The following is a 26,504-nucleotide window of genomic DNA, read 5'->3' as shown; positions in this document are numbered from 1 at the left end:
ACAATGATAAAAAGAGACATCCAGGGGAGCTACGGCTCCTCTCGGATGGCCATCACTTCACATGATGTGACACCTGTACCTGTGCCTGGTGACCGTGGGGGCAGACATCCGCCGGACTTGAGGGTGTGAATGGCACAGCAGCAAGATGGAAGGCCAGCCTTCCGTGCTGAAACGCGGAGCAGGTCCCCTGGGTCCCTGCTCATTCTGCCTCTGGATTTCTTGTGATGTTCCTTACTGTTTAAGTCACTAGTAATCATCGCCAGGGCATCCTGACTGAGCTTTCCCCTTCCTGCACGGTCCTGGGCCAGCCTGTGCTACGAGACCCCCCTCTCTCCTCTCCAGGGGCTGCCGGCCCGAGGCCCCGCTGGGCACCAGGGTCACTCACCTGGACACTCTGGGCGTTGGGTGACTGGGAATTTCTCAGGGACAGTGGCTACGTCTCCTGTGCGGTGAGCCCACTACACGTGGCACACGGTAGATTCTCAGGAGATGAGAGCTGTGCGAGTGTTAGGCTTGGTCCCCTGTCTTGGGCTTTCGTGCCTAGTATGAGCTATGCACTGAATCGTGTCCCCCCGCCCCCCAAATTCAGACACTGAAGCCCTACCTCCCAATGTGACAGTATTTGGGGATGGGGTCTTCCCTAGGTCATCAGGCTCTGATGAGGTTAGGAGGGTGGTGTCCGTATAGTAAGAGACAGGAGAGACTTGCTTCGTCTCTCTCCGCCACAGGAGGACACGGCAAGAAGGTAGCCATCTGCGAGCTGCGACGGGAGTCCTCACGGAATCCGATCATGCTGGCTCCCTGGGCTTGGACTCGCAGCCTCCAGAGCGACGAGAGACACATCTGTGTTAGGCCACCCAGTTTGTGGTGTCTTGTTATGGCAGCCTGAGCTAAGACTGTGTTTTGGGCCGTGGCCAACTGTTGCTTGACCTTCTCGTGTGGAAGCACGCTGTCCTCCTCAAGGCGGAGTCTGCACCACCTTCTTTCCTGGGCCTCTCCCTCCCGTGGACCTGTGGGGCTGGCCCAGGCCACCAGTGGAGCACCGGATGGCCCCCATGGCCTGCTCTGCAATGGCCCTTTCCCTCCTGCTAAGGGTCCTCCACTGGGTGTGTGGTAGACAGGGCCCCAGGGACATCTCACGCAAGGCCCTTCCTCCCCACTCATCTCATGACTTCTGCCTGAAGCCTCTTGGGAGGACAGTGACCATCAGCGACAATCCCAGACGGGACATTCTGGCCCCGTTTGGACTCCTGAGGACTGGGTCTGGGTCCAGGTGGCCACAACCCTAATCTCCCAGCTCTTGGGAGTGTCCCTGATGTTGTTAGAGTCCCTGTGAGTCACAGCGAGCACCCCCGGACTGGGGCAGAGCCTGGCCTGGTCCTCAAGGTCAGCCAGGAGCCCAGGCTCAGGTGTCCTGTGCAAAGGGACAAGAATCTGTCAGGGACTAAGGACAGAGTGGGAGGCTAAGCGGAGGTGGACTGAGAGAAGGACAAGCCAGGCCTTGAGTGGAGAAAGGAGCCTTAAGCAATGTTCAAATGATCAGGACAGCAAGGCCCCCTTCCAGCCATGTCATTAAACATGTGGCACAGTGGAAGTGGGAGTGGAGAGCGAGTGGCAGGGCATCCTGAGGGGCAGGTCAGGGGCAGCCCTGGCTGGACATCGGCACTGGCCTGGGGCAACTGCCACCAAGAGTAGGGGGACCCAGACATTGCTCTCATTGGTGGCTGGTTACCCAGTGTGCATGGGGTTGGGGGGTGGAATACGGGGGCTGGCTTCCTGGAAAGATCTCAGGCTGGTGGGCAAGTCTTTGAACTTTCCACCCTACTCACTGCCCCTGGTTAAAGCCTGGAAGGTCAAGGTCAAAATGACAGGGCAGCCACAAGGGGTGGAACTTTGGCCGCATGTGGCTGGTGGCGTTCCAGCTCCAGAGAGTGGCTCCAGCCAAGGGGAGGCCAGGGGGAGGAGGGTCATGGCGTGGGGAAGACGAAGGAGGGCTGATGTCACTTGTGGGTGGGACGGGGGCGGCACCTGTCCAGGAGCGCAGGGGTAGGGGTTTGGGCGGTGCAAGAGACGGGATGGACACAGGGCCCAAGATTCTGCACAGACTCACTCATGTCCCAGGAGAGAGCTTCAGGCCCTGGGTCGCTGTGGCTGAGGCCTGGTGCAGGGTGAGAGGCGGGAGACACACGCACAGGGGAGGGAGGAGGCAGGGGCTGTGGGGAGCAGGGAGCTGAGCTGCGGTGGAGAAAGCCTTCAAAACCCACTTCCCCTGCCCTGCCCTTCCGCTAGCTGTTTAACAAACAGGACATCCTGCAAACGCAGACAGAAGGTGGCCTGTGAACCCCGGGGGGTGGCCGTCCATCCCTATTTCCTCCTGGAGGTCGGGATCAAACCCCCCCCCCAACACAACCGCCCTTTGGAAGGACTATCGAGGGCAAATGGGGTCGCCACCACAAAATGGAGAGAGGCTTGTGGCCAGAATCCTGGCGGTCCCCTAGGCTCCTCTAAGTTCTAGTGAAATAAAACCACCAGCAGGACCAGCAAAGGGCTCAGGCCCTGCAGGGGAGAATACGAGCTACCCCACTGGGTTCAGTGACCCAACTAAACCAGGGGCTTGCGGAGGGCAAAGGCAGTGTGGAGAGTCGCAGAGGGGAGAAGCCATCCCGTGACCCGTTGCAGAAAGGACAGCATCTAGGGGCCCGGGTGGGGCTTAGTGTGTTGTCTGACTCTCAGTTTCGGCGCAGTTCATGATCTCAGGGTTGTGGCATCAAGCCCTGAGTCGGGCTCTGCGCTCAGCACGGGGTCTGCTTGAGATTCTCTCTTCCTCTCCCTCTGCACCTCCCGCTGCTCGCTCTCTCTCTCTCAAATAAATAAATCTTAAATCAAAAAAGGACAGTGTCTTGGGGCGCCTGGGTGGCACAGCGGTTAAGCGTCTGCCTTCGGCTCAGGGCGTGATCCTGGCGTTATGGGATCGAGCCCCACGTCAGGCTCCTCCGCTATGAGCCTGCTTCTTCCTCTCCCACTCCCCTGCTGTGTTCCCTCTCTCGCTGGCTGTCTCTATCTCTGTCGAATAAATAAATAAAATCTTTAAAAAAAAAAAAAAAGGACAGTGTCTGTTATTTTGCAATGTCTGCTATGTCGTACCAATTCTAATGTATTTCACCCAGTTTCAATTTTCTTTCCTCTTCCCCTCACTATAACATAGGGCAGCTGTTCTCAAAGTTTGTGGTCACAGAACCCCTTCCACCCTCTTAAAAATGGTTGAGGACCCCAAGGAACTTTGGTTTAAGTGAATTATATCAACGTTTACCATGGAAGAAATTATAGCCAATAGCTTTTAAAAATATTAATTCATGTAAAAACAATAAATCCATTATGTTAACTTCCTTTAATGAAAAACAACCATATTTTCCAAGACAGAGAAAATGTGGATGAGTTAGGGGAGTGATATTGATTTTGCAAGCCTTTCCTGCCTGGCTGTGCAGAAGGAAGGGAGCCACTCTCCCGCGTCTGCTCCGGCGCTCTGCTCGGTGGAGGACAGGAACGGGCTCGGCTTCTCCCAGAGGTGCAGTTGGGAAAGAGGGGGCCATGTCGTGGTCGTTCACTTCAACCCACACCTTCCAGAATAGATGGAAACATGACCAACCAGAGGAGGGCGAGACACCTCCAAGTCTCCTAGATTGCGAGTTGGATGGAGTGATGGGCGAAGCTGGGGATCGGGGGATAGGCTCTCTTCTCCCTCGGGGAAGGGGGGAGCCGCTGCCTTGCCCTGGGCCCAGACAGCGCAGGCTGGATGGGGCCGGTAGTTCTGAAGTGTAAGCACGGCGGAGGGTGCATGTCAGACAGCCGAGGGGCTGCTGCACTTTGGTCCTCATCGTTGGTGACCCAGCGTCTGAGCGCCCTTCCTTTCTGGGCGAATAGCCTACCGAGTGAGTTTGGGCAGAGGCGTCCCTCCTCCTGAGGCTGAAGGGGCCAGAGAGTCTCTGCAGGAGAGGAAAGCCGGCCTGAGCGCTAGCGATCACCTCCCTCCTGGCATGTTAATCTTGAGCTCCTGGCAGAGGCCGAGATTACTTGTGGCAGTGGGGGGGGCGGGGGAGGGCTGGTGGCACGTACTATGTTGGTGGCAGTGTCAGGTGGCCCACACAGGGGCATCCCCACCAAATGGGCCCCGCGGTGCACCCCGGCCTGGGTTTGGGGCAGCACAACCTGGGCCTCGTGCACTCTCGGACCGGACCCGGGCCTCCGGTCAGTGTGGAACTACTGTGTGCTCCTTTCTGGGGGCCGTCATGTCCCCGCTGGCCACCCAGGACCCAGGCGCGGGGCGGACGGGAGGGCCTGCCTCTTCTATCTCGTGTGCGGCCGAGGCCTGTCTAGACTCTGCGTGCTGGTCCCCGGGTTCTGGCCGGTCCAAAGTACCCAGCAGAAGCCCCCGGGCCGCCCTCCAAGGCGGCGCGCTTGCAAAACCGTCCTGCGTGGAGCGTCCAGGGCCCTGCCCTAGTTTCCAGAGGGGGTCTAAGCGCAGGGTCTTCTCGACTCCCCTCAAATCCCTTGTCGCCCCCCTCCGAACAGATTCCCTCGTCTTTATTAGAAATAATGAACTTTGGAGAATCACAGGGTGTTTGTAAAACAGCGGAGGAAAGCCATTCATGAGCTACTACAGACGTTGGGGTTCCTTTCCAGTTTTAGGACTGTCTCAAGACAGCAGTGCGGCCTGTCCCAGTTCCCTGGGCGTGTGCTGGCCCACCCCACGGGGGTCGGGCTCGGCTCGGTGCTTCGGCCACGGAACGAGGACCTCCGACAGACACCACAGGTGGGCAGCGGCCGCGTGGGCTTGCGGGGCTTGGCCTGGCCTCTTGTGCTTCTGCCAGGAGAAAGAACGCACCCCAGGGAACACTACTCCTTTGCCTGGGACCCAGGGACACGCTGTGGAGCCGACCTGCCTCAGACCCACGGCCTGCACTGTCCCCACGGCAGTGGACTTGTAGACCCCGGAGCGCGAGTGTGTACTCGGAAGCCACCGAGACTTCTGAGCACCCACGAATACACCATCCTACGGGGGAAACTGCAGTCACAGAATTTGACACATGCGACATTCTGTGATAGTTCGCGTTACACGGCAATTAGGAAGTCCCCAGGCACAGCTGAGAGATTGTTTTTTATGGACTAACTCTCCACAAACTGTCACCCCCACTCTTTTTATCTAATGCTTTTGAGGCCAGCAGGATAGGGGATGGCCCACAGGGGGGAGAACGCTGATCACTTGCAGACCCTGGCTCTGTAACGCGGGGGGGGGGGGGGGGTTGGGTGAGTGTGGGGAGGACCTGTCACCGTCGGGAGGGGCTGTACCAGGTGTCCACAAGCCCCAGCCTGAAACCGTAGCCAGGAGGGGCTGGGATCCCCCAAGCCCTTCCCGGGATTCCTCCAGCAACCCGCTCCTCCCCTCCCAGATCTTACTCAAGTGCAAGTCCATGTTTGAGAGATTATCTGGGCGTGGAGGGGTGATCAGGGGCTCTAGGCTCCTGAAACCAAAGAGGGGCCTGAAGTTCTGGGTGGCATTTTGCACATCCGGCTCTTGGCTTGTTCCCTCCCACAGGCAGACTGCTGTGATGCGCCCTGTCTTCTCGTGGTCACTTGACTGTGTACTTCGTGAGTGTGGGGAGGGACCACATTTGAATCACGGCTGGCTCAGAGTCGGTCCTCAATAAATATTTGAGAAACGAATGAATCCTTGGTGCCGAAATGTTTCTGCTGCTCAGGGCTGCTTCCCACATTCCGAGGGCTGGTGTGAACGAAGAATGTGCGTGTGTGTGTGTGTGCGTGCACGCGTGTGTGCGAGCGAGCTTGGCACAGTCCTAGGTGACTGAACTGAGCTGGGGCGTCCTCAGGCTTTCAGGAAGCCAGGCTCCCAGGACCAGCTTTTGTTGGGGGCATGACCCTCGCTGGGTAAATCAAGTTGTTGACTTGGAATACTTGACTAGCACGTTAGATCATTTTTTCTAAGTTGCTAATGATAAACATGGATTCCTTCCTTCCTTTTCTCCAGCAATAATATCACTACACTTTTCCATTTCACCCTCCTTTTCAAAGTATTTATTTGTTCTCAGTCAGAAGAACATTATTCTCCCAGAATCTGATTTTTGCCTGATTCCCTGGTGCACCAGTAGTCCCTGAAGAAGTACCCTGTACTTTACAAATAACTCTTCTTTCCCTGTTGCTGACAGATCAAAAAGTTTGGACATTGAAATAAGGCCTGCTCTTACTGGCCGTGTTTTGGTTCAGGCTACTCTTTCCAGCATTCTGATGACAAGTAACATCTTTTATTATAGCCGAGTAATATTCTAAGGCTCTTCGCAATGAACAAATCACCTACTGCTCATATTGGTTGTTCCTGAAGAGCCGTTACCGCCTGTGTTGGAAAATTCGAGGTGCTCAATTAACAGTGTCACTTTATGGCCTGGTATCACACTGGAGCATATCACCTGTTCCCAGAGGATGGTCGCTCCTCCCTCTACTGAGACCTTAAAGCTGTGTAGACTGAGTCATCTAACACCTGAATATTAACAGCCATGGGATTTACGATCCCTATATTCATGCCTGATACTTTGAGAAGATCTTATACTGGGTACATACTAACGTTTTAAGCAATCTTTAAGGACAGTTGCAATAGACGTATATCTTCACATATATGTAAACTTAAAAAAATACTGTAACGTAATACATTGTAATGCACAGAACTAGAATTCAACGTAATACTTTGCTAAAATATTCATATAAATATCATATATGCATGGATTCATTTCATTAGAAAAATTCACCTTTTATGATATTAAAGACCAGTATCAGCAAAGCCCAAAGAAAAACTATTTTAACAGTAGGAACACTAAAAATAAGAACTCTAAGGCTTATAAACAAGTGGTGGGAAAGAGAATTCTTTACATTTTCTATTATGTCACAACAGGTACAATCGGAAATACAACTTTAGACTAGCAGTGTATAAAAATACTTTTAAACAATACTTTCAACAGGCATAGTACCACTAAAAAAAAAAAGAAGACCCAGCTGTTTATTTCATTTGAGGACCTACTATTCAACTGACTGCTCCCAAGCTAGCTTCTAAAGCACCAGCCTGGAATGCAAGTTCTGTCCCACGTATACACCACACACACACACACACACACACACACACACACACACGCCACACACGCATGCGCGCGCACGCAGAGCCACAGATTAAAATAACCCCTACATCTATGGTGCGTACTGATGAGTGGCCGACAGGCATCAATCTCAAACAAGGCATGAGATGACGGTGTTTGGAGCCTATTTTCAGTTCCAAGTTTGGGATGGATGAGCAAAGAGGCAAAAGTAAGGTGGATTTTGTGTGTGTATATGGTTCCCGATCCACAGACAGGTGCTCTCCAGGAGTTTAATCCGGCATATCAATATTTAACTTGGGAGGCGGGGGAACATATTTCCCAGGACTCTGGGTTATGACTACCCTGGCCTTCTTTCCAAACATCGGAGCAATTTTCGGAGCATCTGGAACTGATGTTTCTTCAGCATCTTCACTGTCTTCGTGATGTAGATCATAGGAAATGTTCCCATATTCTCTTAAAAATGGGAAAATTTCAAGCAGAAACTGACAGAAATCTCTGCGAATACCAAACCACCAATGATTGCCTCCTTTTCGCCTAAATGTCGTGGCCATTAAAGTTATCAACGAAAGCCAAAGGGGGACAAATATGGAGATGTAAGAGAATGTATTGTGGCCATCTAATCTGTGAACTAGCAGAACCTCAAAAGTGAGCAGGGGCACGACAATCGTTATCCAGCTGATGGCCATGGTCACGTGTGTCCTCCGCTGTTCCGCAACCACATCCAAGGAGCGCAGGAACAGGAGGGACCAGACAATGTAATAGAGGACGACTAGGCAGAGGAACGACATGAGAATCCACAGGGGCACAAACACCACCAGCCACGGCCAGTGGATAATCCTGTCCAGCCTCAGGGCAATGAAGATGAACTGCAGGATGTTGACAGAGCACAGGATCTCCAGCTCTAGCGACCTATCGTGTCGGAAGCCCCAGACACAGGCGGCCACGGACACTGGGGATACGAAGAAAAGTGGCATGAAGACCAGCAGCCAGAAGTGGGTCCCCCTCTCCACCCTGTCGCAGACCAGGACTTCGAACATGAGCAGCAGCAGGTGGATGGCCACGGCGATCAACATGGCTTTGAACTCCACGCAGGCCTCCCCCTCGGTGCGGTATCGAGGGTTGCGGGCCCAAACGCCCGCGCCCACCGAGGCGCCGGCGATGACCAGCAGCTTCCACAGCCATATGGGGGCGAAGACGGCCCAGTAGCTCCACTGGATGATGCCGTCCAGGCGGAGGGGCAGCAGCACCGAGAAGAGCAGCAGGCAGGCGTAGATGAGGAACTTACTCGGGTTGAAGTCCTGGAACAGGCCCCTGGGGTTCATGGCGAAGCCGCCGCCAGCCCACCGGGGCCGCTGCTCCGCCCGACTCGGCGGGCGCCGCGTCTCCGCCGCTTCCCGGGCCCGCCGCCTCCCCGCCCGGCCTGCCACAGGTCTAAGAAGGCAGCGGCCGGGACGGACCGGGAGGAGGATCCGACCCGCGGCGCCGAGGGGCCGGAACACGTGCGCGCGCGGTCACGTGGCCCGGCCGGAAGCGCGGCGGGGGTGGGCGTGCGCCTGCGCTCTGCCTGCGACTCCGGGCCCCGGGCGGCGCGGCGTCTAGGAGTGTGGCGCTGCCTCGGCCCCGCCGTCCGCCTTCATTCCGTACCCATCCGGAAATCAGCTACTGCGTGTGGCGCCGGGGGGGACGGGGCGCAGGGCGCCGCTGACACCCCGGCCGGCCGGTTGGCTGACTTCGGGCGGACGCTTCCTGGCGGCGCCGGCAGCAGGGAGGCGGGAGTGAGCTCACATCCTCCCGGCCGGCCCAGGGGCCGGGCCTAGGCGGGGGCGGGGCCTGGGCGGGGCGGGGGCGGGGCCCGCCGAGGGGCCTCCCCGTCGCCGGCAACCGACCCCGGGGCTGGGGCACCGTCGTGAGGTCCGGCGCCAGCAGCGCCAAGGGGCAACGGCGTGGGCACGAGCGAAGGCGGGTGGCCGGGCGGGTGTGGGAGTTTGGGAGCGAGGGGGTGGGTGCGGGTAACCGCGAGTGCGCAGGGCGGGGCGTGCCTGTGTGGAGACGTGAGTGCGCCTGCTGTGTCTGCAGGGAGGCGGTGGGTTTACCCTGAGCCGCCGCCCACGACGGAGGCCCGCGCGGGATGGGGTGGGGGGCTTTGCCTGGAACAGACGACTTCCAGGGCTGGACTCCGCCTGGACGGGCAATGGCAGTTCTCAGGCTGCCCGTGGAATGGTCGAGGCACAGTGCCTAGGCGGCGGTGACCTCATACCGCCCCATTCACCCCAGAGGTGGAGGGCAGGTGCTGGGGAGGGTGTTCGACCCCTGTGGGGCCCCCAGGCAAAGTCCCCTGGAGCAGGTGCTTCTTGCCCCAGGTCACCTGGCAGGTTCAGAGCAGAATGAAACTCAGATTCAGGGCTCTCGATTTGTAGTCCCGAATCCTCAGTTTTACTCGTTTGGCCCAGCCTAAATCTGATTCTCACAGAGCGATGTTGGAAAAAGGGCACTGGACCAGAGAGGTCAAGAAATTTGGGTTTTAGGCTAGGCTCTGCCACCCACCAGCTAAGAGACCTCAGCAGATTCACCCTGGTCTGTCTCGGCCTCAGTTTCCTGGGCTGTTAAGTGGTTTCCAAGGGCCAGCTGTGTTCCATCAGGTCTGTGATTTGGAGCACTCCCCTCTCTCTTGCCCACTTGACAGACCCTGGAGTACTCGTCCCTCTCTTCTCCACTCATCCCCTGCCCAGCAGAGCCGGGGTTGGTCGTTCTTCCTGTCTTTCAGATCCCCCACCTGTCCCATGCAGTCCCACCGCATGCGGACGCTCAAGTACTGGGCTCTGAGGGGAAGGCCATCGGAGGAACGTGCTTAGTGTCAGTCAGGGTCTCTGCGGCGTAACAAGGAAGGGCTTCCAGAGAGACGTAGGGGCCACGGTCCAGATGCAGGAGCTGGCCTTTCCAGGTCAGCATTAACAGGATGCTCCTGAAACATGGTGTGATGTGGACAATTGTACCCCTCAGAGATCTCCCTACAACTTCACCAGCCCCCACCTCAGCTAGGGGCAATTCGGTGGTCCTGGGGACGGGACTCCCAACCAGGTGAGCCCTGCCAGGCCACCTCGATGTGTCTTCAGGGCCCCTGGTTTCTAAAGAACCCCTCCGGAGTCATGTGGGGGGATGTTAGCTAATGGGGCTCTAGCCTTTGTCCCATCCAGAGTTGCTCTACTCCGTTTTTCATGTTGGTGCTTCTTTTATTATTTCCTTTCAAGAAGGGATTTGCTGGTTAAAACAATTTAAAATTCAAAACCTTTGTACCCGTCCAACTCTGAAATGGGCCAAGGAAGACATGTCCGATGAACCAATACGTGGAAAGCACGTTGCATTTAGAGAAATGTGAGCTATCAATATGACCACACTGGTGAGCCACGTCCCCTGGACCCTGTTAGAGCAGTCAGAAAGCCTCCCCGGCCTCCTCCCTGTAGCTAGATGACCTCAGGGCCTCTGCAGCCAGCTCTGTGGCGAAGACAGGAGTTTGGAGTGAGTTTTCCCATCTCTAGAGCTCCTCCTTTAGGACAAGCACCTGGTTCACATCCAGGAAGGGAGTTCTGAGGAGGCCAGTCACCAGGCGATGTGCCGCCGCTGCCACCCCGTTCCTGCTGGACCTCGGGGCCTGCTTCCAGCTCTGTGCCAAAGCCGCAGGTGGAGGGCTGCCGCCTGCTGTCCCCTCAGCTGGCTTTCCTGGGCGCTCAGGACACCCCTGCTATTTTCCCTGATGTGGTCAGTCTCTCAGGGGCTTGCCCTTGTCTTTATGTTAACCTTGAAAGCTAACCTGGATTGTTTGTTCTGTGCCAGGTACTGCTGACCTAGGCACCTGTGAGGCCGGTGCACAAAGTGGAGGGCACGTTCTTTCATTTACAGAGGGTGCGTGGGTGCTCTAGTCCAGCTCAGGCCTGCCTATCCCCTGAGTCAGGGTGAATGGAGTCCTGAGATGTGTCTCCCTTCCCCCCCACCACGGGCTCCCCCCTGCTTAGTATCCTCAGTCCAACTTCCCTTTTTGACCTCAGGGCCCTCCTGAGCTTGCCCTGGCCCACCTGGCCAAGTCCCTTTCCTGCGGTCTGCCACACCCCCTGTTCTTCCAGAATGTGCCGTGCATGACCCTCTTTCCTTCCTGATCACCAAGACCCAAGACAGCTTTAGGCCTTGGGGAAGCTTGTCGACCCCTGGGGGGCTGGTGACCCTCCTCTGACCTCGTACAGTATCAGGGCCTTTGTTCTGTCATGGGACTCATTTCACTGGCTTGAGTTTGTTGGCCATCCTTTCCCTCTGAGATTTGAGTTCCAGACACCCAGCCAATGCTTAGGTCATAGCACGGGCTCGAGAAATGCTGGTTGAGTGAATGAGCGAATAATTTGGCCCTACTTTGTACACCGGCCTCACCGGTGCCTAAGTCAGCCTAGGTCACCTACTGGTGACCGTGACGCTCCTGCCCCAGATCCGGGGGTTCCTTTCCCCCCCTCTCCTCGGAGCAGTGTGGAGCGACACCCGGAGCCTGCCCTGTCACTGTCGGCCCCGGGCCCTGTGCCACCCACTCCTGGGCCTGGGTGTGGTCTGTCCTCAGATAACTCATGTATTTATTAGTCATTCGCTTCCAATGCTGTTGTAAGAAATTGCCGCAAACTTAGCAGCTTGAAAAATGCCCATTTATCATCTCGCAGTTTCTGTAAATCAGAAGTCGGGGCGTAGCGCGGCTCTGCTGGTTCTCTGCTGGAGTCTCACGAGGCCCAAATCAGCGTTGCCAGGGCGGCATTCCCTTCTGGAGCTCCAGTTGTGAGTCTGCTTCTGAGCTCATTAGGCTTGTTGGCAGAATTTGTTCCCGTGGAGCTGTGGGACTGAGGCTCCCCTGTCCTCGCTAGCTGTCAACGGGGACATTGTCGGCCACCTGCATTTCCCAGCGTGTGGCCCCCTTCAAAGGCACCGACGGTGCTTTTCTGTCTCTCCGACTGACCCTTCGGCTGCGTCTCTCTTCTGCCGTCCTTTTCTGTTTTTAAGGGCTCATGGGATTACATTGGGCGCCGCCAGATAATCCGGGATAATCTCTCTATTTTAAGGTCAACCTATTAGTAAACTTGATTCCCTGGGCCAAGCCCCTTCACAGCAGCTCCTCTGTTAGTGTTTGCATGAGCAGAGGACCCACGGGAACGCTGGGGCATCTTTATTTCTTTATTTCTTTATTTTTTAAAAAGCTCCGAGCCCCATGTGGGGCTTGAACTCACGACCCTGAGATGAAGAGTCTCATGCTCTACCGAGAGAGCCAGCCAGGGACATCTTTAGAATTCCATTCGGGCCCAGTGTGGCTTTTCCTCCTCCAAGCTCCATGAGGGACCGCTGCTCTGGGAGAGCCACAGGGAGCCTTTGCCCGAGTGCCCTCCACACACAGACCAGGGTGACAATGCTGGGTTCCTGGGTTGCCCTTGGCGACACCTGGGTGCGCTTCCTGTCCCACTGGGCCCGTTCCTCTGAGCAGCTGGAACCCAGGTAGGATTCAGGATTTGGCCGTGGTCCCCTGGCCCCTTGCTGAATGTCCTCTGAGTGGGCAGCTTAGGGGATGACCTGTACAGAAAGCCCGGGGACATTTCACTTTCAGCCCTATTTGTGAGTTTGCTCACATCAGCTCTTTCACGAGAAAGCCACGGCGCACCTGGCCCTTTGCGTCTGCCTCAGCGCCCGCCATCACGCCTTGGCCCTCAGTCCCCACATGCAGCAGGCCCTCACCTCTGCCTGCGGTAGCCTCCTGCCCCTCCTTCTGCCTCCCCCGTTGCCAACACACACACACACGCGTGCACGCACACAACACTCGGCAGTGTGCTAGTGGGCTAGGGACATGGACTCCAGAATCCCTAGGGCCAAGGCAGGCGTTCTCACACGACTGTCTTCAAGCTGTGACCACTCATGGAGCCTCTGGTCTCTGTCTGTGAAATGGTGATAACCTTACAACTTGGTCAGGACAATATACGAAAACCCAGAATATGCTCAATTCCCACACCCCCCTGGCGGCTCTTGTTTCGGCCTGGGTAGCAGATGCAGTGAGCCTCCGTTGGCCTGTTGCCCGGCTGCGTGGTCGGCCACACACCGGGGCATCGTGATCCGCCGCTCGCGCGGCTGCCCCAGGTGCACCGCGCCTCTCCCAAGGGCAGGGCCCCATCTCTCATCGTTGGATCTGCCGCGCCCAGCGCAGGCCCGCACAGAGTAAATGTATCCGGGAAAGCACAGGCAGGCAGGAAGGTTGGAGCTGATGCGGCACCTTTCCCCCTGGCTGAGCTCGGAGCAAGGTCAGCTCTGCGCGGCACAGCAGCTTGTCTAAAGTCACTGGGTCTCGGGTTTGCAGGGAGGTGTCGCTGGGCTCTCACGAGGACCTTCCTGGAGCACGCCAGCCCCTCGTGCTTGCACTGGGCTCAGTCTTTCAAAGCACGGTGTCATCTGAAGCTGACTTTGAGGGGCTGTGGTGGCAAAAGCACTCACCTCATTTCGCAGGAGGGGAAACTGAGGCCCAGCACTCTGACTACAGTTCTCTGCTGAGCCCTGCCCTTGGTCCAGCTGGTATCCTACCCCTGTTCACCGGCTCAGCCTGGTGAGAATGGCCCCACTGAAGAGACTGCAGACTGGTTGGGACCCCTTGAGACTTAGCAACTATTCCTTAATTTCTTTTTTTTTTTTTTTAAAGATTTTATTTATTTATTCGACAGAGATAGAGACAGCCAGCGAGAGAGGGAACACAAGCAGGGGGAGTGGGAGAGGAAGAAGCAGGCTCATAGCGGAAGAGCCCGATGTGGGGCTCGATCCCGGAACGCCGGGATCACGCCCTGAGCCGAAGGCAGACGCTTAACCGCTGTGCCACCCAGGCGCCCCCTATTCCTTAATTTCTGTATTCATTTGACAGATATGTTTCGGGCATCTGCCCTGTGATCCAAGCCCCATCCTGACATGGGAGGCAGTGGTGAGAAGTTCCTAGAGCTTCTCCCATGCTGAGCCCTTCTCAGTTCAGGTGTCACCTCCTCCAAGGTGCCCTCCCTGACCACCCCACCTAAAGTCACTCCCTCCCTACTTCTATCACCCTGATTTATTTCTCCTCTGTTTCCCATATGTCATTAAACACATGGTTTCTTTTGGAAAATCAGGAAAATGTAGTCATTTAAAGAAAAAAAAGTTCTAGTCTTACAACTATAGAAAATCACTGTTAACATTTTAGTGTATTTCCTTCCAGTTGGTTGGTCATCTCTGCAAAGAGATATCATTGCCCGTATGCCATTGCCATTTTATTCTGCTTTTTTGTTTAATTCTGAGACTGGCTTATTTTCACATTCCAACATCTCTGGATCTTGTAATGCACAACTGAAATTAGCCCCTTGATTTTGACCTCTTCCAAAGTGGGCTCATATTGCTTCTGACAGTCACCTGGGGGCATTGCCAACTTGAGAAGACTTTACATTACATTCACATTCAGTTTCAGCATTTGCTGGAGGTGTTTTGAGACCATGTCTGTAGTGCAAATTCAGACTCCAACCTGTGTGAATACAGGCTCCTTCACGTTCTCCAGGGCGATTTTGTTCCCTCCCTGCACCCAGGGCAAGGATGAGACATACTTTCTGCTTGAAAGCGCTGTTTTTCATCCTCCTTGCTTTTAGGGAATAGCTCTTTGGGGTCTGAGTTACTTAGATGCTTCTTGTTAGATAACCCATCCTGGGTATTTTTTCTTCCTTCCTGATGCATGAAATCGTGTCTTATCATCAATAGTGACTTAAATGGGATGATAGACCATCACTAGAAACAGCCATTAATTCATTGTGAGCATCTTTTTTTTATATATATATTTTATTTATTTGAGAGTGAGAGCGAGCATGAGCAGGGGGCAGAGGGAGAAGCAGGCTCCCCACCAAGCAGAGAGCCCGACACGGGGCTCGATCCCAGGACCCTGGGATCATGACCTGAGCTGAAGGTGGATGCTTCACCGACTGAGCCCCCCAGGCGCCCCTGTGAGCCTCTTTTGAACGGTTCTGCAATATTACATCGCAGTGTTGCCCAGTATTCCCCTCGCCATTCCTTTGCTGCGTATTGGGGTTATTTCCGTTCTCGGAGATCAGGAGCTGCCTGGTCTTTCCCACTACACACAGCTGCTTTCTCATCCAGAGGATTTCTTTAGGGTAATTCCCAGAAATCAAATGGCTTGGCTGAAGGAATGAATATGCTGGTACCTAGAGCCTAGTGTTTTTAGAGGCGGATTTTTTTCTTTTTTCTGTGTTGCCTTTGCAGGCCCGGGGTTGGTGCCTTCACAAGTTGGGCGTGTAAGTCTGCTTCTGCCGACAGTGGCTGGCCCCGTGCTTTTGGTCTGGAAAACTCTGTAAGGGTGAAGAATTAACGTTAAACGAGGTCAAGAGGCTGAAATTAGAAGCTTACTCGGGTGTACGGCTGCATCAAATTAAAAGCCAACTAAAAACGGGTTTTTGTCATGGGAGTGCGCTCCTGCGGGGTCAGTGGTCTCTTTGGGTTCAATCATGGTAACCAGCAAATGTTACCGATCGATAAGCTGAGCACTGGGATAATCTGAGACATTCAAGTAGGGTTAAGTATCACTAATTCCAACTGATTTTGTGTACGTGTGGGTACGGATGGGCAACTTCTGAATTATGGAATACTGTAGGTAGTTCAGTTAGCAGTTGTTTGCATTTACATCGGGGCCACTTAACTATTTTAAGCAGTTTGCCTGTGTGATGTCAGCTTTCTTCTCGGCGGTTTGCACGATTAATTTACTCAGCAAAAGATCTCTTTGTTTTCCAAAGGCGATCCTCAGTCCTGCTCTCACCTGGATTTGCTGTGAATTCATAGGCAGTGTGTTCTGGATGGACGATGTGTTTTGTGGGGCAGGAACGGACACTGGAACATCGTAATCCCAATTTCACTATGCGTTGTCTTTCACTCAGTGACCGGTGCTAAGTAGCTCATGGTCACCGACAAACACACGCCTCTGCGGGTCATTCAGAGCCAGGCCCTGGAGTTACCCTGTGCACAGTTTGGGGCTCCCGCTTTGAGGGGGCTGTCAGTCCCGCCATGCAGGGGACAGACAGACAGCACAACAGTATGCACTCCCTGCCCGAAACCTTCAGTGGCTTTTCGTTTCCTTGGAAGAATCCACATGCCTTACCATGCCCTTCAAGGCTCTGGTTGACCGGCCTCGACTTACCCCTCTGATCTCATCTCACCACTTGCTGGGCTCCTGCGGCCACACCAGCTTCTTTCTATTCCTCAAGCTCCCAGACCATTGCTACCTTTGGGGGCAGTCATGGATTTGTGTGCTGGGCAGGCACCTTCATGGGGAAACGTGACTTAGCCTGGGCCTACACACGTGCTTCAAGCCACCCGCTCGTCACTCGGCGGCTGTGGGCAGGCCGTCTGCGAGGCCCTGGCGTGGGCGAGGCCCTGTCACCCCTGTCGCCAAGGACTCATTACGCTTCTCTGCAGTCAGAGGGTACAAACACGAAACACTGAGCCACCCTGAAAGAGCCAGAGAGTGAACCTGAGGTCCCTGGGCTGAAAGCAATGGAAAGTCGACTAGAAGCTAGAAGAAAGAAGCATCGGATATAAGCTGGGTGGTGAAAGGTGGGGGACAGCTGGGTGATAAGGGGGAGAAAGCTGTACTATTGGCTGTAACAGAATCCTACACGAGACCACTGCGGAGGGGGGCCCATGCTGTGTTTCAGCGTGAGCCAAGGAGAAGGACCGCCAGGATTCAAACCCCAGCTGTGTGTCTTCAACCAGTGACTCAGCCTCTCTGAGGCTAGGTTTTCTCATCTGTAAAGTGGGGATTTAACACCTGCTTCACAGGACGGAGGGGAGGTAGTAGAGACACAGGGCCTGGAACGTTTAGGAGATGATCAGTGTCCAAGCCAATCCCCTGCCCTCTGTTCCCCCCACCCCCACCCCATGCTGCCGCTGGACCGCAGAATGCCTGGCAGGGGTGTGGGGCCACTCTCAGAGCCCTGTCACAGTCGGGGGGCCTGTAACTAAAGGTGAACTGGGACGCCTGGCTGGCTTAGTCAGAGGAGCGTGTTCTTGATCTTGGGGTCATGAGTTCGAGCTCCAAGTTGGGTGTAGAGATTACTTAGAAAAAAATTTAAAAATAAACAAAAAATAAAGGTGAACTTGTAAAACTTAAGTAAATAACCCAGGTGACTGTCACCTGATTCGCTTCTCCCTGAGCCCAGTTTGGCTTTATAGATTAAGGGGACTGGGTGGGTCTGGGGTCTCCAAGTGCAGGTCCAAGTGCAGATCCCCAGGCCTCCACCCAGATGCCTGGAGGGCGGGCCCAGAATCCAATTTCTTTCAAGCTTCCCCAGATGATCCCAATGTGCAGCCAGGTCTCAGAACCATCAGCCAGGTGTCCCCCGAAAAGCCTTTCCAGCCCTTAGAGTCTGTGTTTCTATCGCCATCAAACACCTTGTGCAGCGGAGGGGTCTCATGTCAGTATGTCCGGGCCAGAGCTCATCTGCTTTCATCAGAGACGGGGAGGTTCCTCTGGTGTTGCTCCTGCCACGGAACCACAGTTGAGGCCACTAAGTGTAGAAATAAATCTTGAGCCCTGTCCGGTACCCTGCTCTGGACGTCGTCAGCGAGGGGAGGAGACCTGGGACGCTTTCTCACCACTGATCAGCTGAATATAAACTGGAAATACATCTTCAAGAGGCTGGTTAAAACCCAGACCAAGTGGGTGCCTGGGTGGCTCAGTTGGTTAAGTGACTCCCTTCTTCTCAGGTCATGATCCCAGGATCCTGGGATCGAGTCCCACATCCGGCTCCCTGCTCGGCGGGGAGTCCGCTTCTCCCTCTCCGTCTGCCTGCCACTCCCACTGCTTGTTTTCTCACTCTCTGTCAAATAAATACATAAAAATCATAAAAAAAAAAAAACCCTAGACCAAGCAACCCTTTCTTCTCATGGAGCAGCAGCTCCCAAGAAGGAAAATGAAATTCTGCACAGTTCCTGCTGGTCTTAGATTTTTCTCCTGTAAGAACATAAACATTATTTACCATCACTGAGGATCTTTCCAAGTTGCCCGAAGCGGCTGTAAACTTCCCACCTTTACCCAGGGAGCCTTTGCGGTGGTGAATCACTGTTCACGTAATGAATTCCTATCGCAAATCCAGCCTTACCAGAACTCCCCCCACAAAGACAGGTAATTTGCTGAACTCCAAGAGCTTCCATGGAGCAGGGGGGTTGAAGAAAGAAGTTTTACTTTACAGTTTCTAAGCGAGTGATTAAAAAACTCGGTAAAAATGGTTTATGACCGTTAGTACCACAGCGGCAGGTGTATCAGCAAAAGGGAATGTCATAAATTATATGGGGGGGGGGGGTGGGTCACGTGGGAGGCAGAGGTACAAAGAACATCTAGGATTTTTCATTTTTAATTGCCAAAAAACCAAGAACACATTTCAAAATAAATAGAGGGTCCGATTTCCCCTTTCTGGCAAAAAGGGGCTTCGAAAGGAGGAGGCAAGAGAACTATTTTCACTGTTGCATAGAATAATGATGACAAGGGTGTGATAAGAGAGAAGAGCTATGGCTTGTGTGGCAAATTTGTACGGGGAGGGCAGGCTGCCCACATTGCAGGGAGGAGGCGCAAGCCAATGGAGACCGAGCACACAGCCAGGATTTGAACCCAGGGCCCTGTACTCTACCACCTCGTCTCCACGGCGGGGCCAGGAATGAGTGGAATGACGTCCCCACTACTGCTCAGGTTGGCCATTCACCTAGGAAAACACCTGAAAGATGTCTGTCGAACAGCTGGTTCGAAGTTGTTTTTAAAGAATTATTTCGTAAATACCCGGTTTCTAACCCTTCAGAAGTGTGTGTGTGTTGATGTTGGGTGAACAGAGGGGTGAGTGGGTAAGAACCCGTTTTCTGAGGTCATAATTTAGGTAGTGCCCAGGATTTTGCACAGGTGCCGGGAAGGGACTTAGTCCCACGCCCAGAGCCTGGGGTCTCGGGGAGGCCTTGCTGGCCCATCACAGGTCACAGCCACCCGGGGCAGCAAGATGGGTGAGGCCAGTGCCTGGTGACAGGGAGGTGAGGAGGTGACACACTCCTGAGCAGCTGGTTTTTCTCCTTTCTTTGTGACCTTGGTCAGAGCATTGAAATCCACATTTCTGTCGTGGAGAGCTCAAATCCAACCAGCAGATTCTGGGTTCTTCTCATGAGCAAGGGGCCGTGATCACTGCTGACTTATCCCAGTCTGTCAGCATGGAAATCTGGAGGGGACCATCAGTTCGTTTCTTTCCTTCATCCCCCCACGGAAACATGGGGACCGAAGGGGATGTCGGGGAGAGGACAGGGGCATTAGACCCGGGGTGGGTCTGCCTCCCTGTGGGCACCGCTTAGGTCTGGCCTCTAAGCACACATGGCAAGTGGTGGCCTCCGGCTTCACTTCCTCCTCCCTAGAAGCAAACAGCCCTGCAGAGCTGGCTAGGCCGTTCTTCCAGTGCCCTGGTACACCGTTGTGTGGCCCTGGTTTTCCTGTCCTGCCTTCCGTCCACTGGCCTCGTGCCCTTGTGTGTGGATTCTCACGTCTGGTTGCCGCACAGAACTGTGATTTAGAGCCTGGGCTTTAGGGAGGGCAGTCCTGGCCTGGATGCCACCTTTGCTGCTTGCCTGCTGCAAGATCTGGGGCAAACGGCTTCGTCGTTGCACCCATCCTTCCCCTCCTGTAAACGGGGCTGTGGCTCGAGCCCACCCTGGGGGCTGCCGGGGGATTGGCCGAGTACAGGCTTGGCAAGCCCCAGCCCTGTGCCTGTCAGCCGCTGTCCTGTTGAGAAAGGTGGTTATTTTTATAGGAGTCTTGTCATCTTCAATCTTTAGCCACTGAGTCCCTTCGATAGATTCTGGGGAATGCTGCCGTCCAGCTGCCATTCTTCCTCACTGACTTGATCCCTCTCTCTCTCGGATGAGAAGGAGCTCTTCCAGAAGCTGCATTCTTTTTTTTCTTTTTTTTTTTTTTAAGATTTTATTTATTTATTTGACAGAGAGAGAGACAGCCAGCGAGAGAGGGAACACAAGCAGGGGGAGTGGGAGAGGAAGAAGCAGGCTCCCAGCGGAGGAGCCTGATGCAGGGCTTGATCCCAGAACCCCGGGATCACGCCCTGAGCCGAAGGCAGACACTTAACTACTGAGCCACCCAGGCGCCTCCAGAAGCCGTATTCTGACCTCCGTCAAGATCAGCGTTCTCTGTGTAGCTTTGGAGAAGGGAGTGTGGTTGTATTGTTTCTTTGGTGGGAAATTTACTTTCTACTTGGTCTGTGCTTGAAGCCAGCCCCCACTGTGCGACAGAGGCATTTCCTGCATGGTCCTCAAGGGAGGTGGTGGTGGGGCTAACACACGATTGTCTATGCCTTCTCAGAGCCTGGACCCCATCTCTAGATGGCTTATGAGAGAACAGAGGCACTGGTCAAGGTAGGGTCCCAGGGGTTACCCCCTAAGACTGGATTCGAGCATTTCTTTTGTTTCAGTCCCTCATTTGGACACAGGTGGATTCTTCTCCAAAGATAAATAATATCAGGGGCGCCTGGGTGTCTCAGTCGGTTAAGCTCAGGTTGTGATCCTGGGGTCCTGGGACTGAGCCCTGCGCTGGGCTCCTCTGCTCCTCCCCCCTCCCCCTACTTGTGCTCTCTCTCTCTCAGATAAGTAAATAAAATCTTAAAAAAAAAGATAAATAATAGCAAATGCTTATATGGCACATACCATATATGTGCACATACCATTGTAGTCCATGCGGTACGTACTGCCAGCGTGCGCATGTTAGCGCATGAAGCCCCCCGATGCTCGCAGTGGGTCGTGACTTGTTCGAGCTCAGGTAGCTAGAAAGCGGCAGAACCAGAGTGCGCAGGTGGTCTGACTCCAGAGCCTAGCTCTGAACCATCTGTGTGTGGCCTCTCACCACCCATGGAGGAGAAAGTAGTATTTATTGAGCACCTACTATGTTCCAAGCAGGATGTAGGAATAACTAAGATCTCTGATCACCTCCTTCCCCCCCAGGGAATGTTAGAGAGGGAGAGAGGGAGAAGGGGCAGCAGCTTTGCCTGCCTCGGCTGGGTTCTGCTGGGCTGGAGCCCAAAGGCCAGGTTGCTGATGAGGCCAGGCTGAGCTGGCTCATCCCAGGAGAAGGGCAGAGGGGGCAAGGCAGGCAGCTTCGGGCTCTCCCCGCCTAGGTGCAGCCGCCCCCAGGGAGACAGCCCAGCACAGACAGCCCAGAACACACCCACGCATTAGAGGCCACCAGGGTGGTCGGCCCAGCGCCTGTCCCATGGGGCCTCCCTGAACTTGGAAGCCCACGAGCCTGGGGGTCCCTCTTGGGCCCAGCTCCCAGAGCTGCTTTCCCCGGGCTCGCTGTACAGGCAGGCAGAGCCCTGGTGTCTGCCAGCTTTGGCTTCGGGGTCATGGCCTCCACATCGAAGGCCCCCGTGGGACACCCTGGAGCTCTAGCTCAGCAGCGTGGCTGGTAGAATCCAAAAACCAATGAATGCGGAGCTTGGGGGGAAATCTGTCTGACCGGTGATTTGGCCAAATCTTCGATCGCCGAAGACAGAAGAGCCAGTCAGGTGGTGCGCCGTGACTATGGTTCAGGGCTGGCTGCCGCCAAGTAGGACAGGACCCCCTGTGATGCTTCTTGTCCCACTTAGCCATGTCGTCCCTCCTGAGTGCAGTGGGGGAGTATCCAGGGTGAGGGGCTCTTCAGCCTGCTGTGTCTCCATGAATTCCTCCAGATCCACTTTCCTTGCACGCCAAGCAACAGCCCCCATTCAGCCCACAGGCAGTTCCGAGGATGCTTTATCTCATGGTCCGTTCGAGGGCGGAGGTGTCGGTCAGGGTCAGAGCCAAGCACCTGGAAGGGCCCCGGCATGGGGGGGAAAGGGGGGCAGAGTCAGTAGTGAGCTTTCTGCCCAGCTGCCCTACAGACGAAGGGTCTGGTGCACACAGGATCCCTGGGGCTGATTTGGGACCAGGAAGGCTAGAGCACCAACCACATTTCCACTTTGATCATTCTGGAACAAATGCAGGGAGCATGAGTTGGGGGTTCCCCCCAAACTGTAACCATCTGGGACCTTTCACCTTCTGTTAGGACTTTTTCCTTTGAGTGGGGTTGGCAGCCTGTGTGAGACAGGTGCCCTCCTCAGTCCCTGGGCTAAGGGTCCTGGTTTCCCCGATGACTTCTGTGTGGTTCCCCAGACCCAGCAGGGGCGTGCGCTCCCCCACGCCGGCTGGTGGGGCTCCGGGTGCTTTGGCTGTAGCCAGTCAGGGAGCCGAGCTAGCTGGGAGCCAGAGCTGTGTGCAGATGTTGGGTGAGTCTCAGAGAAAGAGGCAGACAGGCCCCACCTTTGGTGTGCTGGGACATGAGCATGTGTATGTAAGTGTACCCACACCCATACAACACACACACACACACACACACACACACACTCACTCACTCACTTCCCTAAGGAACGCTGACCTCAGTCACACGGCAACCAGGCAACCAGAGCAAGGGCTGAGGGAAGTTGAGCTGAAGAGTGCCCAGCATGGGAGGGCCCCTGGGAGGAGGAGAGGTGAGTCATAGAAGGTGGGGACTGGGATGGTTGGTTTGCTTCCCAGAGCCATTTCTGCAGACGGAAATTTGAGGGTCTCTGAACCTCCTGGGAAGGGCTTTATACACGGAGGTTGCCAACCAGGGATCCCCTTCTCCAAAGCACTGCTGGCCCTTCGGCCCTTACTCAGAAGCTTCTCCGGTTCTGGGGCAGGCGGCGGCTCTTCTCGTCATTCCAGGCTTTCGGTGCCTGATCGATTCCTCTGACTACATCCCCGTTCCTCTGTGAAACAGTCCTATGTAGCCTTGCCAATCACTTCTCGGGCTTGCCCACCTCTGGGCCTTTGTTCTCTCAGCGGCCGCCTGCCCTGAGTGCATCTTCTCTCCCTCCCTCCTTTGGGTTTGCAGAATCCTCTTCATCCGCTAAGCCCAGTTCCAGCTCTACCTCCCTCTGGACACAGCTGGCTGCCTACTTCGCTCTCCTGTGACGGCTCTGCTCTGAAGCCCTCTCCTCTTCTGAGGTCCCAGTTTCCTTCTCCGTCAACTGGGACGATACCATGGAGATTTGTTGCGAACCATATTTGGGCCGGCCTTTGTGGAAGGGGCCAGCACACTGTAGGTACTCAATAAATGCTTCTGTCTTTTCCTGCTCTGTGCCAGGCACCAGGAGACAGAAAACGAAGTCCCTAGCCTCTTGGGGGGGGGGGGATGGAAGGCCCGCGGAGGGGCACCTTACTTCTCCAGAGAGGGGTGGGGTGGTTGAGTTGGGAGAAGAAGCAGAGCCGCTGGAGAGGGTGTGAACGATTGCGGGGCACCGTCTGGGGAGCAGCAGGGAGGAAGGAGCCTGTGGCAGCCTGGCTTTGCCGCTGAGAGCCTGGACTTATAGGAGGCGGAGGCAGGGACGTCACTGAAGGTGTTGAGGGGCCACGCCCATCCTGGCTATGCGGGGAGCAGGTGTGGGAGAGGGAGGGCAGGAGGTAGAGGGAGGCTGCCTACCCCAGGGGAGGCTGCATATGGGCGGCTCTGACTCAGGCTGAGTCAGAGACCCTGGGCCCGGCCCTGCAGCCTCACATCGCCCTTTCTCAAATAAAAAGCGGAAAATTTAGATTTGCTTTTCAGAGTTGTCTTGAACTTGACCTGGGTAAGGAAGATGGATGGGTCCTTCCTTAGGATCCCCAGCTGTCATTTCCCTGTGCGTTCCCACTTCCTTGAATTCACGGTTGTAATCACATTGTGCACTGAACTCCTCGTTTGTCTTTGGCTGGGCGGTTTCTCCTTCCCGGACTTTGCTCTTCTGTTGCGGTTCCCACTATCTTCTCTGCTCTCTCAGTGGACCAGGTTTCCAGCAAGCGGAGTGTGCAGAGGCTTTGAACACCAGCGACATGGGGGTGAGGGCGGGGGGACCCCTGTCCGTGGGCCCAGAGGGTCTGTTTTGCTCACTTGTGTGCTCTAATACCCAGGACAGTGCCCGGCAGCTGGCCAGTGGTCAGTGAGTAATGGCTAAATGGATGCGTATCAAATGCTGGAATCTCTCTCCCTCCAAGTACCGGGTGTGTTGTGGGTGTCCAATACATCGCCCCCCAAGTCTGAATGTCCAGGATTTGGCGGCAGGGCAGGAGCAGCAAGCAGTGAAGGAGAAGATCATCTCAACCCTCATCAGGGTTGACCTGTCCCATGTCTTTGGTGCATTCCAGGAGGTCCTGTGCTGTTGGGAGTGTGGCCAGGTGACCCGTGACTATGTATTCGGGGAGTGGGGTGGGGTGGGAGTGGGGGGTCCTGGAGAGGCGTTGCCTCTGTTCCACATCTCTGAAATGTGCTGGCCTCTTTCTGGAAATTGCTCACTTTTCTTATCAGTGGGCTTGGCTGCCGTTGGGGAATTTCTGGAGGGAGGGGGGTCCTGGAAGGAAACCACCAGCGGACTGCTGTTTCCCTAGAAGCCCAAACACAAAGGGTGGTGTGGAGCTGGTGCCGCAGAGGGGCTGTTTTTTCCTTTAAAAACAAGCCAGATCATGTCAGAAAAAGGAAGGCTGTTATCCTTGGATTTCATGTGTTGTTCTGACCGATGGTCTCAGTCCGTGTGGGATTGTAGCAGCTGGGGGCGGGGATGGACAGAGCAGAGATTCTGCATTAATTAGCGGCAGTCAGGTGGGTGTGATTCCCCCCGGGTGCAGTGAGGAGGACCCAGATTGCTCTGAAGAGCCACAGGACAACCCTGGGATTCAGGTGTTGTGTCCTCATGTGCCTAGAAGTACTCAGAGAGGTTAAGAGCTTGTGTGAGGTCACACAGCATGTATTGACAGAGCTGTGATTTGAACGGAGCCAGGTTTCTGGCTCCAAAGCCATGTTAAAGCATCCCCCTCGAAGGGAGGAACAGCAGGCTATCCACAGGTCTGCCATCCCCAGTCTTGTTCTAGATCATTCCAGAGATCGGAGCTTACCATCTTTACATCCCAGCCTCCTTGGGGTGCCTTCTCCTGTGAGTACTGCTGAGTCAGTGAGCTTCCCCCATGTGAGTGTTGGTGACTTGGAGATGGGACCCTCCTGGTGGGATTTCAGGCTACCCACTCTGCCTTTGGGTAAGGCGGTGAGAGCCGGGGACTCCAGGGGAGGAGGGAAGGCCTGTCTACTGGGAACCGGGAAGAGGAGCAAAGTCAGTACCGAAAGCTGGAAAGGAATCAGCAGCCACAGGACACAGGCTCCATCAGTCACAGGACTGTGTTTGTCCTGGGCCCTGTCAGAGCTGACTGAGCATGTCGTCGCTGTGCTGCACCAGCGGCCCTGCTTATCCCGGGGTGAGGACCCTGCACCGTGCCCTGCCTTCCCTCCCCACTCCCCGAGCCTGCCCCAGAAAGAGGACAGATGTGGCTCTGGTTTATTTAATCCCCAAGAGCCACAGGGCCTGAGGCCCCCACGGGCAGAGAAACAGCCCCTGCTGGCCTCCCCGGGAGCCAAACGGCCAGTGGAGAAAGCTGGGGACAGAATCTATTTCACAGGACGAACATCCATGGGGTGCCTGCTGAGAGCAGGGTCCCCGGATATAGAAGATGGCCTCTTCACCCCCAATGGGGGGGGAGGCTCCTATCAGAGAACAGAAAGTAAGTGTTGGGGAGGATGTGGAGAAATGGAAACCCTTGTGCCCCATCGGTGGGAACATAAAATGGTATGGCGGCTCCTCAAAAAATTAAAAATAGAACTACCACGTGATCCAGCACTCCCACTTCTGCTGTGTATCCAAAAGCATGGGAAGCAGGGGCCCGAAGAGACGTTCACACCCCCATGTTCACAGCAGCGTTATTCACAGGAGCCAAAAGCTGGAAGCAGCCCAAGCGTCCACCGACAGATGAGTGGATAAGCAAAATGCGGTGTATACACACAATGGTGTATTATTCATCCTTGAAAAGGAAGGAAATTCTGACACATGCCACAACACGGGTGAACCTTCGGGACATTATGCTACGTGAAATGAGCCAGTTGCACCAACAACGAAAATACTGTATGCTTGCGCGGACAGGAGGTACTTTGAGTGGTTGAAGTCATGGAGACGGAAAGGAGAACGGTGGTTGCCAGCAGCTGGGGGAGAGGAGGGGGGAGTCCGTGTTCCATGAGGGCAGGTTTCAGTCTTGTAGGATGACAAGAGCTCTGGAGACGCTCGGGGGCTGCGCGACAATGTGCGTGTGCTTCATGCCACCGACCTGTACGCGGAAACACGGTCAGCATGGTGACTTGTAAATTCTGTGCATTTGGCCACGATTAAAATAATAATAAAAAGC

The 26,504-nt window shown here is 55.0% G+C and overlaps 1 protein-coding gene and 2 long non-coding RNA genes across 3 annotated transcripts; 2 read left to right on the top strand and 1 right to left on the bottom strand.

The window, feature by feature from the left end:
- Nucleotides 1-6,060: 6,060 nt before the first annotated feature.
- Nucleotides 6,061-8,950, bottom strand: TMEM185B (transmembrane protein 185B). Its single transcript, XM_026510157.4, has one exon. The coding sequence runs from the start codon at nucleotides 8,477-8,479 to the stop codon at nucleotides 7,427-7,429; it is 1,053 nt and encodes a 350-aa protein (XP_026365942.1). The 5' UTR covers nucleotides 8,480-8,950; the 3' UTR covers nucleotides 6,061-7,426.
- A 77-nt stretch (nucleotides 8,951-9,027) lies between these two features.
- LOC130544500 (uncharacterized) lies at nucleotides 9,028-18,034 on the top strand. Its single transcript, XR_008960815.1, has 2 exons — nucleotides 9,028-9,068; nucleotides 15,971-18,034. It is a non-coding gene; the product is annotated as an uncharacterized LOC130544500 (long non-coding RNA).
- A 4,635-nt stretch (nucleotides 18,035-22,669) lies between these two features.
- Nucleotides 22,670-26,504, top strand: LOC130544633 (uncharacterized). The gene is made up of 2 exons (XR_008961046.1): nucleotides 22,670-22,756; nucleotides 23,143-26,504. It is a non-coding gene; the product is annotated as an uncharacterized LOC130544633 (long non-coding RNA).

The sequence above is a fragment of the Ursus arctos genome, unplaced genomic scaffold (genome assembly GCF_023065955.2).
Source record: "Ursus arctos isolate Adak ecotype North America unplaced genomic scaffold, UrsArc2.0 scaffold_1, whole genome shotgun sequence".
Classification (NCBI taxonomy): domain Eukaryota; kingdom Metazoa; phylum Chordata; class Mammalia; order Carnivora; family Ursidae; genus Ursus; species Ursus arctos.
The sequence above is the reverse complement of the archived record's forward strand: the minus strand, read 5'-3'. Positions and strand labels throughout refer to the sequence as shown.